At 54.4% G+C, this 15,113-nt stretch overlaps 1 protein-coding gene and 1 non-coding gene across 2 annotated transcripts; both read right to left on the bottom strand.

Annotated features, from left to right (window-relative positions):
* Nucleotides 1-374: 374 nt before the first annotated feature.
* SEMA4G (semaphorin 4G) lies at nucleotides 375-14,638 on the bottom strand. The gene is made up of 16 exons (XM_084995186.1): nucleotides 14,583-14,638; nucleotides 11,319-11,795; nucleotides 11,073-11,221; nucleotides 10,749-10,811; nucleotides 7,423-7,521; nucleotides 7,209-7,302; nucleotides 6,956-7,069; nucleotides 6,596-6,765; nucleotides 6,344-6,513; nucleotides 5,945-6,089; nucleotides 5,593-5,815; nucleotides 5,077-5,192; nucleotides 4,785-4,945; nucleotides 4,525-4,586; nucleotides 1,605-2,666; nucleotides 375-1,478 (listed from the first exon to the last, which is right to left on the bottom strand). The coding sequence occupies exons 2-15, from the start codon at nucleotides 11,440-11,442 to the stop codon at nucleotides 1,837-1,839; spliced, it is 2,520 nt and encodes an 839-aa protein (XP_084851312.1). The 5' UTR covers nucleotides 11,443-11,795; nucleotides 14,583-14,638; the 3' UTR covers nucleotides 375-1,478; nucleotides 1,605-1,836.
* Nucleotides 6,524-6,597, bottom strand: MIR10382 (microRNA mir-10382). Its single transcript, NR_162162.1, has one exon. It is a non-coding gene; the product is annotated as a microRNA mir-10382 (primary transcript).
* Nucleotides 14,639-15,113: the final 475 nt, after the last annotated feature.

Here is a 15,113-nt window from a genome sequence, read left to right as displayed (position 1 = left end):
TTCGGGTTTGATCCCTGGCCTCGCTCAGTGGGTTAAGGATCCTGCGTTGCTGTGAGCTGTGGTGTAGGATGCAGATTCAGCTCAGATCACGCATTGCTGTGGTTCTGGCACAGGCTGGTGGCTACAGCTCCGATTAGACCCCTAGCCTGGGAACCTCCATATGCCGCGGGAGCGGCTCTAGAAAAGACAGAAAATAAATAAATAAAAAGGCCTTTTTTTTTGGCAGTCAGGATGGAAGCTGAGGATCCCATTTTCCTCTGCAAATGGTTTTATAGGAAGCAAAGCCAGCCCTGCAGCACCTTTACCATAGGCTGAGAAACCTATCCCTTGATGATCAGGAGAAGCCGGTCTAGACCAAGCAGACCACTCATAGCTGTGGGGAAAGAGGGTATTTATTAACCAACAGTGGGAGAAGGAGCTGAGCCCAGGCTCCCCACTCTGTCACATGCCCGTCCCGCCTGCCTGGGTGGTGAGCAGGGGCATTCTTAAAGAAGTGCAGCCGCCTCACAATAAATACATTCATTGTGGGGTGGAAGGGGGAGAGGTTGAAGGGCAGTAAAAATCCGTGGGATTCCACGTTCTCAGCTACAAAAATAACAGTCGTCCTCACCCAAGGGGAATGGGGGAGCTCAGTCAGATTTTGATTGTCCCATATGCGCCTGGAGACCTCAGAGGCTCCTGGACCCTGAAAGTGTCCCGGTGAGGTAGGACAGGGGTGGGAGCCAAGCATCCAAACTCCCAGCCTCTGCCCTTTGCATAGTTCCAAGAACGGGCTTCATGTGCCAGGTGCAGATCCCATCAGATCTCTCCTCCCCCTGCTCTGGTCTAGGGGTAGCAAATGCTTGGTCCCCAAAAGGGAGGCTGGCTCATTGAGTGCAGTGTCGGTCACCCGTCCTAAGGAAGTGTCTGCGAAGACAGCTAAGTGGGAGAAAGCTCTCCCCTGAAATGTTCATGGACCAAACCTGACAGACACATGTCCGAGGCTGCAAGGGGAGGCTCAGAATGTGCATGTGACTAGAAATGTGAGCACATATGCCTGAGGAAGGGACATGCCTGGAACTGCCACTTTTGAAAGTGACCAAGGGGGTGGGGAGGCTGACTCAACAAGGGCTACACAGTAAGGGAGAAAAGGGAATGATGCAGTAGTCTTACCTCCCCAGGCTGGCCTGTTCCCAAGCTCTTGCCAAAGAGGTCATCACACAGGGCTGGGACTACAGGAGAGGACTAAATAGGGTGGGATGTGGCAGTTGGGAGGGTACCCAAAGTCCAGAAGAAGGGATGAAACACAAGAATGCACCAGAAAGGGGGGGGGCCTGCAGCCCAGCTGATCGACATTCTTCCACGCGCGCGTGTGAATACACGCAGGGCTCGGGTGGCTCTGGTGGCTGGCAGAGGTCTTGTCTGTTTTCAGGACCATCCAGCACATAGGGCCTTGCAGAGTGGTGACATTGAGGCCATCTGGACCTGCAGAGCCCTGCCTGGAAGAAAGAGGAAGGGTTTAAGCAGACAGGAGGGGCAGGCGTGTTGTGTCCTCTCCTGCCAAGTGCTTGGATTAAAAGGAGATAGGACTTGGCTGGGTCTGTGGAGCCTGAGGGAGCACCTACCTCTGAGAAGCACCGGTTGGCTTGGGCTGCTCACAGATGGGTCTATGGAGGCTGAGAATGGGGCTTTGGCTGGGCTTGTCTTGTCCCCTTGATTATAGGAACATCAAAAAGTTGGGAGAAGGGCCTGGAGTTGGAATGGGGGGTAAGGTAGGGTGTCTGTGTTGGGGAGGCAGCGACCCAGCCTGGGGCAGACAGGCTGGCTTGGAAGAGCATCTTTCCTGGGAGGCTGGGCTCAGACAGAGCTCTCGTCCAGGTGCTCGACGAGCTGCGTGTGCTTCCGCTTCTCCAGGATGCGGCTGAGCTCCTCTGCAAAGGAGCAGGGCCCTGCTGGCATTCCATTGTTGCTCTGCCTCAGGAGCACGTAGCTGTTACCATTCATCCTGCGCAGTCGGCTGGGCAGTGCCACTAGCCCATTGGTCAGCTCAGCCGGGGGTGGTGGAGGTGGCGGGGGTGGTGGGGCTGGGGCTCCCTCCCCAGGGATGATCTGGAGGCAGCCCCCCTCCAGGCCTCCAGCCCCCTCCCCATCATCACCCTCATCTTCCTCTCCAGGACATTGGCCTGAAACTGTCTGCAGCTGCACAGCGGAGCCCCCTGCCCGGCCGGCCCGACCCAGTGAGTATTTCCGTCGGTGTCCTCTTCCACCTCCCCGAAAACAGGCCACATAGAAGAGAGAGGAAGCCAGGATGAGGCAGAGGCCACCAAGGGCAGCAATGGCTAATACATAGAGCAGCCTTACATCAGGTGCCAGTTGTGCCCCAGGCATTGCAGGGGCTTGTGGGGCAGGGGCAGGAGTAGCTGGCCGCACCGTGAGGCTGTAGGAGGCCAGCAGGGTTCGGAGGCCGTTCTCTTCAGCATAGCAGCTGTAGTTGCCACTGTGGTCAGGCTGGGTGTCTGTTACCAGTAGCCCATCCACGCCCACGCGGTAGCCCTCCTGCCCATCGCTCAGGCCTGTGCTCCCGTTGAGCAGCCACAAGGCCCGGGCAAGGTTGGATGGCTGGTCACAGGGCAGTAGGACATCATCACCGCGGAGCACAGAACGGGTCTTCAGTGGTGGTGGTGGCCCTGGAAGGAGCGGGGGATAGGAGAATGGTCAGTACCTACCTGTCCTGGGAGGTTCCCTGTTATGTCCCCAGCACCAAGCATGGAATCTGAAATTAGGGTGGCAACTGACTAAGCTCTCTGCTCACGTGGGCCTTCTCAGTGGCCATCTGCCAATGATTCCTCATCCCTGCCTCAGCACAGAGTTCTCTACCAAGCGTCAGACCTCAGTATCTTCCACATACTAGGCATCTCTATGTGAGGGCTCTTGAACATGCCACAGGAAGGAAGGCCAAGGTCTCCCTCCCAGACTACACCAGGTCTTTTTCTTGAATCGTCATCACCATATGCAGTACCACCAGCCATGTCCCCGAAACCTGAGTTTCCCTTGCCTCTCTCTCCTCCCATCACCTTTGTATCTAACCCTCAGTAACATTATGCCTCAGAATTTATCTCAGACCTGTTCACATCACGTCTCTTCTTCCCCAGCGACAATGCCTGGCCCCCATCTAATCCATTCTCCATACAGAAATGGGGTGATCTTTTAAAAACACTAAGCTGATCATGCCACTCCCAGCCTCAGCACAGTCCATGCCCACTACTCCAGCTTCTTCTGTTCTTTTTTTTTCTTTTTCTTTTTTCTTTTTATGGCCGCACCCATGGCATACGGAGGTTCCCAGAGTAGGGGTTGAAATGGAGCTACAGCTGCTGGCCTACACCACAGCCACAGCAACACCAGATCCTTAATCCACTGAGCAAGGCCAGGGATCGAACCTGCAACCTCACAGTTCCTAGTTGGATTCGTTTCCGCTGCACCAGGATGGGAACTCCTCCAGCCTCTTCTCTTGTTGCCCCAACACCAAGCATGGTCTGCCTGCTCTTCCCTCTGCTTGGGTGTCACCCCCCCACCCCATACTCTGTACTTGTACAGTTAATCTGTGGGAGAGAGCGTATAGTGATCAAAAGTATAGGCTCCAGTCAGCCTGCTTGGGGTCAGGTTCAAATTCTGATCCTACTACTTGACGGTTGACTTTGGGCAGTTTACTTATTCTCCCTGTCCCTCAGAGAGACTGCCCCTCATGGAGATGGTAATAATGGCCCCTTTCTCATAGGAATGCTGTGAGAATAAATGAGACCCTGCATGTGAGTGAGTGGTCAGTGCTTGGCTCATGGTAAGTACTCACTACATATTAGCTCTGATGAGTAACTTTTGCTCTTGCTTCAGATATCAGGAGAAGTATCTATTTTTGTTTTTCTTTCTTTTAAAAATTTTTTTTTTTTTTTTTTGCTTTTTAGGGCCGCCCCTGTGGCATATGGAGGTTCCCAGGCTAGGGTCAAATCGGAGCTGCAGTTGCTGGCCTACACCACTGCTGGCAGCAACACAGGATCTTTAACCCACTGAGTGAGGCCAGGATCCGAGCCGTGTCTGTGACCTACACCACAGCTCATAGCAACGCCGGATCTTTAACCTGCTGAGCGAGGCCCGGGATCAAACCTGAGTCCTCATGGATGCTAGTCAGATTCCTTTCTGCTGAGCCACGATGGGAACTCCCCTATAATCTTTCAAACCCTTGTCATAGTTGTAACAAAAACCAATGAAAATAATTATAATTAACTGTTTGTGTGATCATTTGATTGCCTGCCCACATAGTTGGCTGTAAGTTCCAGAGGTGACAAGAAACTTCACATCTTGAGCCTGTATCCTTATTTATAATTTTTTTGGTAAACAAATGTTTATTGAGCACTTACTCTGTGCTGGGTCATTTTCACTCAAAGCACAGATAGAGTGATTCAGATGCGTACATGCACATACAAATGACAACAAATGGTAAAGAGGACAGGCTGTGCAGCCAGACCCACACACATCCATGATGTCACTTACCTATGTCCCCGTTGCCCTCACAGCCTCGGTTTCCTTTCTCTATGTCTTGTATAAGCACTGTCCTGGAGACAGAAGATCAGGATTCATGAACAAGGGGAACTGGGCTTCAGTTTCCCTAGTGGAAGGGTCAATGAGACTGCTACAAATGACTAGCCCCCACTCCTTGCAGCTGGCAGGCCTTCCTCCCCTCTCAGCCTTGATACCCTCGGTAACTGGGACCCTCACACCCCACCCTTTCCTCCCACCTGCCACCCTGGGACCTGTTGGCTATGGTGGTGGTCATCATGCAGGCATGGGTGCTGGGATCCCAGCCACAGTAGGGGTCCCGGGCCAGGATGCAGTCGTAGCAGGAACGGTAGCGTGAGCAGCTGGACAGTGGTAGCTGGATGACGCCACTAGGGGCTCCCACATAGAGGCTATGCTAGGAGCCAGAGAGGACAGCTGGTTGGCAACACCCCAACTTACAGACACGCACAGCCACTGCCCAACCTCCCCACTCCCTCCATCTATGCTGGCAAGGCCAGAATATTGAGGGGATGAATCAGGTTCTACCTGCATCGGAGAGATGACCAGATTTTCCACAGACTGGGGCTCCTTGAACACCTGTGTCTCTTCAATAATGTGCATCCCAGAACCCAGGACCACAGCCTTGTGGATCCAGCCATCAGCTGGTATGGGAAGGGCAGAGGGTCAGACTCTAACAGTGGAATCTGTTCTTAGCCCCCTGCAATAGCCTAATAAGAGCAGCTCAGAGTCATGAGGGCAGGGACGAGGATTTAGCCAGCAGCAGTGGGCCTTCAGGACATTGGGAATTCCAAGCTAGTCATAGCAAGAATGGATTCAGAAGCATTAGTGACCAGGGTTAAATGTCATAGTGGTTGGTGACAGACGTCAGCGGTCACCAAGAGCTAGTGGTCATTGGGGGCCAGTAGTGAGTGTTCATTGAAGAATCCACATCAGTGGTCACCGGGCTTTGTGATCAAGGGTCATCCAGGGGCTAGAGGTCAACCGGGATCAAAGACTCAGGCCAGCAGTCACCAAAGGGCTCAGGCCAGGGGTCAGAAGCACCTGTGCCCAGAAAGAGCAGATCATAGGTGGGTCCAGCGGGCGTGGTGACAGGTGTCCCTGTGAGGTGTGTGTATCGCACACTGCGCTTGAGCAGCAGGGGCCGTCCTCGTGTGGGCACCACAGGCCGAGCCATGAGTGGGTGCAACTTCACAAAGTCCAGGACCAGGGATGGCAGGTCCTGGGATGAATTGTAGCCTTGGCTGCGCAGCAAATCTGTAATGCACTGTGGTGGGGGACAGGGTGGTGAACCTCAGAACTCTACCTCTTACCTCTCCTCCCCGCAAGGCTAGACTCGCCTGCCCCTCTCAGGGGTCCTCTCCATTTAGTACTGACCCCAGGCCTGGGCACTCACCGAGCCAGGCCGGGGCTCTGGCACCCCTCCCTCGTAGCGGCCCCAGCGCCGGACACCATCCTGGTATTCCATGTAGGGGCCTGCAAAGACAGCCTGCACCTCGGCCAGGTCATAGCGGCAGATGGCCGAGGCCCCAAGGGTCTTCCTAGGGATGGGACATAGGGGAGGGGCTGAGTCACACTGAGAGGAGCCTGCCCACCTGCCTGGCCTGGAGCCCACTGTTACCCTAACCGACCCCAGGTCCAGGCCCACATGTCTCCTGAGGGTCAGCAGGCGCTGGATGTGCCTGAAGTTCTGTGCAGCCAGCCTCCCCGCAGTAGGTCCCATCTTATCCTCGCTGACCTCTGCTCCAGCCCCTGTGCTGTCCCCATTCCTTGCCTCCCACCAGCCCGCACTGACCACTGTGTGGTCAGCGTGAAGGCTGTATAGAAGTGCGTGCGGGCTGAGGTATCGGTTTCCAGGCTGCAGACACCACGTAGTGTCTCATATTGTGGGATGTGGCAGATGAGACGCGCCTTTAAGAAGGATGTCCACTTCTTCTGCAGGATCTTCTTCCCTCCCAGGTCCCCCTGGGGAAGTAGGCGAGTAGGGTCAGGGGCCAGGGTCAGAGGTTCAGCCTCTACCCCTTGCCCTGACCTCCGTCCTACTCACCTTGCACACACGGGCCACACGGGCCACACGGTGGCTGCTGCGGCTCTGAGCAAAGCTGCCAGAGCCCTCCTCAGCGGCACGCTCCGTGAAGAAGTAGTAAACCTTGTCATCGTCACCCACTGCACTGGCTTTGCTCTCTCGCACCAGGACGGAGAACACAAACTCAGCATCTGTGGGTCAGGCAGTTCAGGCGTCTTCTGGGATAGTTTGGGGATCGTCCCCCACCCCCCTCACTCAACAATGCACAGGACTATATGGGAGCCCCTGAGGGCTGGGAGATGGGATGGTCAACTGCCCAAGGGAGTAAAGATGAAGAAAGGGTCCCCTGCTCCCCATCCTCCTGCGCCTCATCCTCCTAACCATTGAGCCAGTGCATCGGTGCCTCCTCAGTCCTCAGGGAGTGTGGGTGGCGGCTCCGGCGGATGTCAGGAATGCTCCGGAATTCATACCGCGTGGCTGTGTAGAGGCCTCCATCTGAGGCAGGGACATGCCAGACATGAGAGACATGTCACTTATAACAAGACACATAACACATGTGGGAAGCAAGTCCTAGCAACGAGATCCACGCCCACAAACAGCATGCTTGTGGAGGAGGGGAGGAGGGCGTGCTCACCAATGATGAGGCCTGTGAAGCCTCGGGCTGGGTCATAAGGACACTTCTCCTTCCCCTCCTCAAAGCTGCTTGGCAAAGTGAAGGCCTCGGCATCCTGGGGGAATGAAGAGCCAGAAGTCAGTGATCGTGGGGATAGGCAGGCAGGGGTTGTCGCCAAGGCCAGACCAGTCTGGGGTCAGGGACTAGCAGTCAGGCCGGGGGCAGGCATTCTCACAATGGCTGCGCAGAGGGGCTGGAAGGCGTGGGTCCCGCACGCGTAGAGGTGGGTGGCGTTGAGCCGCTGCAGGAGCCGCACGTGGTTGAAGCACTCGGTCTGTGGGGGAGGTGGGGAGGGCTGTGAGCGCTGGGCCTTCTTAGAGACCTCTTCCATTAGTCCAGCTTTCCAGTGGGGCTCTTGCCCCACCCACCGGACAAACAACTTGGCAGCTTCCCTGGGGGGCCCTTCTCACTGCCCAGAACACAGAGTGTTCCCTGGAACTCACTCTGCTTTGGTCTCCCAGGCACATGACCCCTCTTTTCTCTGCTATCTCTCTGCTTCTTGACACACTTAGCCAGCTTCTCCTGCATCTTCTACAGTCCTCTGCACCCCCAGTTCAGAGGCTCCAAGGGATCGCACCACCCTAAGATGCTTCTCTCTTGCATCTCCTTCTCAGCAATGTCCCCCAGTCACCCTTTTGCAGTGGTACCACCAAATCTACCCCAGGTTCCAGCCATCTGTCCACCTGATATCCCAGAACATCAAACTCATGCTGTCAGAAACCAAACTCATCCCCTCCTCCCTCACCTGCATCTTCCCTTTGAAACCTGTTCATCCAGTCTTTCCCACCTCACTTCATCCATCCATCAGTCCAGAAACTGGGTGTCATCTGTGCTTCTTCCTATTCCCTCACTCCCACATTCAGCTTCTCTCCATGATGAAGTCTTTGTCCTGCATGTCTCATGACTTGGTCAACTTCCCCTCCATTGCCACCACCCTAGTCCAAATTACCATCCTCACCTCTTCCCTAGACAAGTACAGCGAATACCTGACAGCCCTCCCAACCCCCTGCCACTCTTTACAAAAACTATTTGATGAATGAGGGATACATGCACATACTGTAAAATTCAAAAGGTACAAAGGGATATGTTGTAAATAGTCTTTTTATCCTTATTGCCTTCAAAGGAGACTGCTGTTACCATTGTTTGGAGTTTCCTTCCCCAGAGAGTCTACCAGTCAGCACCCTCTTGCAACCCACTTTCCAAGGTATATTTTAAAAATGTAAACCAGATCATGTCACTGCAGTATTTAAAAACCCTTCAGTGACTCACCACAGTTCTGAACATAGGGTCTCATATGCTTCTAGCCCTGCATGATAGAGCCCTGCCCCTTCCCCTGGCCTCATTCACTCTGCTTCAGCCACACTGGCCTTCTCTGCCCATTAAATGCCCTAGGCTGCCAGCCTCTTGACATCCTTGCCTTGTTAATGATTCCTCCTGCCTGTTCCCCAGGGTTTGAGTCCATGCAGCCTTCTTTGTCTCACCCCACTCCCTCAGCAGGTGCGGTGTTTTGGCATCCATCTCTCCTCTCCCCCAGCCCACTCAGGCCTCCCTCCTCTGACCCGCACACGATGCCTCCAACCTCCCTACTACCTTTCTTGCCTCCAGATTCGCTCTGTTTTAATCCATCTAGTGCCTAGGAGCAGATGGATATTCTTATGATACTGTCCCCCGTATGTTTACATTTAAAAGGGGGGAAGCTGGCACAACATTGTCAATCAACTACACTTTTTTTTTTTTTTTTTTTTTTTTTGGTCTTCGTAGAGCGGCACCTGCAGCATATGGAAATTCCCAGCCAGGCTAGGGGTCAAATCAGAGCTGTAGCTGCCAGCCTACACCACAGCCACAGCAATGCTAGATCTAAGCTGCGTCTGTGACCTACATACACCACAGCTCATGGCAACACTGGATCCTTAGCCCACTAAGCAAGGCCAGGGATTGAACCCACATCCTCATGGATCCTGGTCAGTTTAGTTACCGCTGAGCCATGACAGGAACTCCTAACTACACTTTATTAAACAAACAACCCCCCAAACCTCACAACATTGTAAATTAACTATACTTTAATTAAAAAGCAGACAAAAAATTGGGGGAAGCTAGGAGAGGGAATTCTGTGGTCAAATAAGGAGGAAACCACAGGTAAAACCGACCTTTACTGGGGACTTCCAAAGCCTTAAGAGCATTTGGGACTGAGCCTGCAGAATTTCCCAAACTTATCTGTTAAAAATCTCTTTTGAAAATTAATGCCCCTCAGAACGTGCTTTAAGGACATGTTCTCCTAAGGCCTTGCTACCCAAAGAGTGGCTCAGGACCAGCATTATCAAGCTTCGTCTGGGAGCTTGTTAAAACTACAGAATCTCATGCCCTTCCCCAGACCTACTGCATTAGCATCTGCATTTATAATATATCCAGGTGGAATTCCTATTGTGGTGCAGTGGAAACAAATCTGACTAGGAACCATGTGGGTTTGATCCCTGGCCTTGCTCAGTGGGTTAAGGATCCCACATTGCCGTGAGCTGTGGTGTAGGTCGCAGACTCGGCTCAGATCTGGTGTTGCTGTGGCTGTGGTGTAGACCAGCAGCTATAGCTCTGATTCGACCCCTAGCCTGGGAACCTCCATATGCCACAGGTGCGGTTCTAAAAAAAAAAAAAATACACACACACACACAACACACACACACACACCCAGGTGATTGATGTGCACATTACAGTTTGAGAGTCTCTTAAAAAAATGAAATGGTGAGGGTGCCCCATGATCATAGAATAAAATCCAAAGTCCCAGCTGGGAATTTACAGCCCTTCATGAACTGGGCTCCATTTGCCTCGCCAGCCTCATTTTTTACCCACATTGCGCTAAGAGGAACCCTTTGATGGAATCTCTTGGAGACACTTTATTTTTATTGTTTCACTTTTTTTTTTTTTTTTTTTTTTAAGGCTGCACCCATGGGATATAGAAGTGCCCAGGCTAGGAGTTGAACTGGAGCTGCAGCTGCCAGCCTACACCACAGCCATGGCAATGAGGGATCCTTAACTCACTGAGTGAGACCAGGGATTGAACTCTGGTCACCAAATGTTTTGATTTAAAGTATATTCCCAGGGCAGAGTTCCCATCGTGGCTCAGTGGAAATGATTCTGCCTAGTATCCATGAGGACACTGGTTCAACCCCTGGCCTCGCTAAGTGGGTTAAAGATCCAGCGTCACCCTGAGCTGTAGTTTAGGTTGAACACTCAGCTTGGATCTGGCTTTGCTATGGCTGTGGGGTAGGCCAGTAGCTATAGCTCGGATTGGACCCCAAGCCTGGGAACTTCGTATGCCGTGGGTGTGGCCCTAAAAAGACCAAAAAAAAAAAAAAAAGTCTACTCCCAGGGCCTGCTACTTTGGTGGCACTTACAATGCAACTTACTGGCTGATTTGTACTCCTCCATCTATGTCCTCACCAACTCTGATATATCCCCAACTAAGGAGGAAGAGGTAAGGAGCTGGGGACAGGGCAGACCACATACCTGGTTGTTTTTCCCTTTTTGATGACATTTGCTTTGCATCTCTGGGGAGGCCTCCCAGCGAATCTGGTGGGGCAGGAAAGGGAATGCGCTGAGCCACTGACCCCAGAACCTTTGCCTTTCCCCATTACCCGTGGGACAAGGTGATAGGACTCAGGGTCGGGGTGAGTTTCAGGAGGAGCACTGAAAGGGAGACCTGGGCCAGGAAGGGCAGTGCTGTCTGACAAGGGGGCTATGGAAGACTGTCAGGGTTTCCAGGAACCTGAGGTCCCAAGGAGGTGGATGAATCTGGACACCCTCTGGGTGGTCCTGGTTCCAGGGGCTGACCTCTTTGTGGGTGCCGTCTCCTATGTTGTAGGCGTTGAGAGAGAACAGGGCGCCTCGGGCTCCCACCAGCAGCCTTGCTGAGGCCTCCTCCAGCAGCAGCGTTGAGTAGTTCTGGGCTCGGCCCTTGAAGTGCCGGGTCCCAGTGAGCTCTGGGGGGGAGCAGGAGCTGTGAGCCCAGCTCTGGGGCTGCCTCCCCACTCCCAGCCCTGGCTCTCCTGTTGCCTTTTTAGGCTGGGGACATCTAACCTTCATAAAGGATCGTCATCCGCGGGGTGGCATCTAGTTCTCTGGATGGTCTCCGCAGCGAGGGTCCAGGAACGGCGGTTACTGTGAGGAAGCTCAGGAGAAGGGGCCAGAGCCTCCCCCACATCTTCCTGGGGAGGCCCAGACCAACAAGACCCCCAAGGGGAGCCAGGGCCAGAGTTAAGGGGATGATGGGAAGAACAGTCACAGGGGTCAAGGTCTAGGTAGGTCACTTAGAAGGTCAGGAGTCGTGGGGCCAGGGAGGGTCTTGGAATTGGGGAGACATGGAATCACAGAGTTGTGTGGCCATGGAGTCCCAGTAAGAGTCCGGAGAGGGGATGGATGACACGCTGCCTGTCAGCATCAGATACAAACTCCATAGTGAGAAGGAGTTGTGCGGTCACAGAGGGGTTGTAGGTCACTGAAGGAGTCACCCTGCCCCGACAGCAGGGCTAGTCCTGGTTTTCTGAGGTCCGTTTTCTGAAGAAAAAAAAAACAGAAAAAAAAAAAAAAACCCTTTTGTCTGTGTGTGGGTGGAAGGTAGAGAGTGTTGTCCCCAGATTTCAGGTAGTACCGTGGCATCTGCAGAACTCCCATGAGAGGATGGCTTCACAGTCATTCTGACCACCTTGCTGCTCTGATGCAGGAAGTTGGGGAGAACTCGTCTACTTTACAAGACCCCAAACTCCCTTCACGCCAAAGCCAAGGTAACAGCCCTCCTCTGACCCAGTCAGAAGCTTAGCTTGGCCCCCATCTGGGTGGAGCTCGAGTTCTCAGGGAGAATGCCTCCTCCTGCAGCAGCTGCCCTGCCGCCTGGCCTGCGGGGGTGCCTTATGCAGGAAGGCCTGGGCACAGATGCTTAATGGGCCTTTGTTTATTTTGTCCTCTTTTCCCTTTGTTTTTTCTTTTCCCTGGCCTGAGAGCTCCCTCTGGAATTTCTCTTTAATTAGATACTTCTCCTCCTCAGCATTCCTCTCCAAGGGGGTGCACATCTCTGCCCTGCCCATGCGAGTCTGTACTGCACCCTCTGGCCTGGCATCCACGCGTGCCCCTACCTGCAAGCAGACACTCACATGCACTGGGGATGGGGTAGGGTGGTGCAGGGGTAACATCTCTATAGGAGGCTCTAGTGCGCAAGGTCACTTGACTGAGACATGAGCGAGGTGGAAAGGTGAATGACAGGATCCCTGAGCACATCTTGGAGACTAGTCTCACACCTGGACCCTCCCTCAAGCCAAGCAGCGGGGGATGGGGTCAGGATAGGTGGCAGACCACTATAATAGGCCTGATCTCTGAAGTTTCCTGGAGAAAGCCTGACCCACCCAATCTCATAAAATGCCCAGAGACAAGGCTAGAGAGGCCACTGGCCTCTCCTCTTCCTTGCAGGTCAAATATTAACTATGTGGCCTTGAAGCGAGAGGAGGGGCCAGGAGTTGGCCAGAGGGAGAGTTTGGAGTGTTTCTTCAAGAGGTAAAAGGTCACCACTGAGTGGGCAGAGCCCAGAGGGAGTATGGGTAGACTTAAGAGGGTCCCTAGACCACAGAAGGGGCATCAGCTCCTGGTTTGGGGGCTGGGGCAGCAAGAGGCTGCAGGCAAACAGCCTGTGCCCCACCTCTCACGAGGGCGGCACACCTGTTTACCTTTGGGGCCTCGTATTTGCTTAGTGCAAAAATGGGGGGAACCCTATGGCTGGGAGAGATCAATCTCCAGGATTGGGCAAGAGGAACACGCCCCAGGTCAGAGGAACCACACTTACACAGGTTTACACAAGAGACACAAATGTGCATGCACATTACAGGTACACACATGTACATATTCATAGGAGGGCTGTGAGGACATGTCCTCACCAGAGAGTAATGCACACACGTGTTCACCTAAAGAGCTTGCCACACGTGTTTTTACATATTCACATGTAGGGTTGTATTCACACTGCCATTTATTTAGGTCACTCAGCCTCAGGGGTTAACAAGGAGAGTTATAAACCCACACTTGTGCCTATGAGGGACTGTGCACCTATTCACAAGAGGGTCCTGCACAAACACACGTATGTGTAGAGACATGCACACAAATGCACTGACAGAGTGAGTGGGTCAGGCACTGTCATGTTCACAAAAGAATCAAGTACATGTGTATGCACACAGTCCTCAAACACACACTTACATCTGCTCAGAGACAAGCATAGGTACATACAAGGGTCCAGTTCTCACTGCAGACCTGAAAGCTGCCAGTGTCCACTGGGGGTGAGATGCAGAGCAGAACCTTACCTCCTTTCATGAAAGTCCTGATTCTAAGGCCAGAATCCGAGTGTGTGTGTGGGGGGGGGAAATGGGGGAAGCTGCTGATTCACAAAAGGGTTGAGTGCATGGGTCAAGGCCACTCTGCAAGGCAGGGAGGGGCTACTTAACCCAAGCAGGAGGAGTGCCCTGATTCTGGCAAAGGAAAAATAGACTGGAACGTGTAATTTAGCCCTCCTCCACTCCCATGCCCACTGCAGTTCTAGATAATGGGAGTTGGGTGAGGAGCCCTCAGCTCCCTTTTAACCTGTTGGGAGGGGGCGGGGCTAAATGGGGGCGGAGCTGCTACCCCTCTCTCCCCCAGTGCCAACGAAGCTTCAAGGTCTCCGGTCCATATCCCACACTCCACCCCCAGTTCCACAGCTAGGGTTCTTCCCCCCGGCCAGCCCCGTGAACTCTGACCATCTTCCCACTATGAGATCTTAGGGCAGAGGGAACTGAGGAGGGTAGCCACCTCCCAAAGAGGATCAATGTAGGATGGGCAGGCTCTCGACCTTCATCCCAGATGTCCACTTGCCTAGTGTAGGCAGTATCGCCCTCCGCCCGGTAGGATGGCGGTCCCTCCTGGCCTGAGAGCCCCTCCCCCGCTACCCCTTCCTCCTCCATCCTGGACACTCCGCGGTTCTCTCCTCTCCTCAGGTCTAACCTCAGTTTCTACTGCTGCAGCTCGAGGACAAGCTCTCCTCCGATCCCGCCAGACACCGAGAGACGTGACCCAGATCCCAAGAAACACTGTTCGCCACGCGGGCCCCCGCCCCACGCCAGTTGCCGACTCTGCGGTGGCGGGTCTGCGCCCAGCGCAGCCCGAGGCCTAGCCCGCGCCCCTTTACAACCTTTATGCGGGACCAGGGGACTTGGCAGTGAGAAAGGCCTGGCCCAGCTGGGAGGGTGGAACAGACACGGGGAAGGCCTGGCCTGGCCCCCGCCCCCCGGCCCAGGCCCTGCCGCCGCCCGCACTCCACGGCTCTCTCACCTTTGCGCTCAGATCCCAGGCCATAGAGACTGCGATGCGCGGCTCCGCGGCCCCACAGCACCACAGCACCAGCTGCGGGAGGAAGGGGCCGCGGCCGGAGGCGGAGCCGGGGGTGGGGCGGGGGCCTGGAAGGCGGGACCAGGGAGGCGGGGCCAACAGGATCTGGTGCCGGTAAGGGCGCTGTTTGCTTTCGTGCCCCTACCCTACACACTACAGGTCAAGGCTGACACACTGCCCGAGGGCATCTGACGTGCCCCGCCCCCAAGGGCCGCCGCCCTAGTATCGCCCCCTGGTGGTGGCTTCACCACCCCGTGCGCCCTGGAACGGTTTATCTCGCCTTCCCTCCTCTCGGCCCTGGGACTCCTCGGACTTGCCCCTTCCTGGGGATGTGCACACCTGTCCTCTGGGAATTTAACTCTCCGAAGGCCCTCTGGCCAGTCCTCTATCGTGGACCTCACTTCCTGCGCTCCTGCCACCTCCTTCTGCTCTCTGCCTAGGGCAGAGGGCCAGCGTAGGTGGAGACCAAGCGTT

This window comes from Sus scrofa, chromosome 14 (genome assembly GCF_054392235.1).
Source record: "Sus scrofa isolate SSC_HxYL_T2T_F1_AM1 chromosome 14, Sscrofa_HxYL_maternal_Yorkshire_Landrace_v2.0, whole genome shotgun sequence".
NCBI lineage: Eukaryota > Metazoa > Chordata > Mammalia > Artiodactyla > Suidae > Sus > Sus scrofa.
This window is presented reverse-complemented; position numbering and strand designations above follow the sequence as displayed.

What these genes read in the sequence shown, in the direction of transcription:
- SEMA4G (XM_084995186.1), bottom strand. Translation starts at nt 11,442, where the DNA reads ATGTGGGGGAGGCTCTGGCCCCTTCTCCTGAGCTTCCTCACAGTAACC. An exon ending in GAGACGGCACCCACAAAGAG is followed by an intron (nt 10,812 to 11,072) that starts GTCAGCCCCTGG and finishes CTGCCCCACCAG; the next exon opens with ATTCGCTGGGAGGCCTCCCC. An exon ending in TGAGGGCAACGGGGACATAG is followed by an intron (nt 2,667 to 4,524) that starts GTAAGTGACATC and finishes CGCTCCTTCCAG; the next exon opens with GGCCACCACCACCACTGAAG.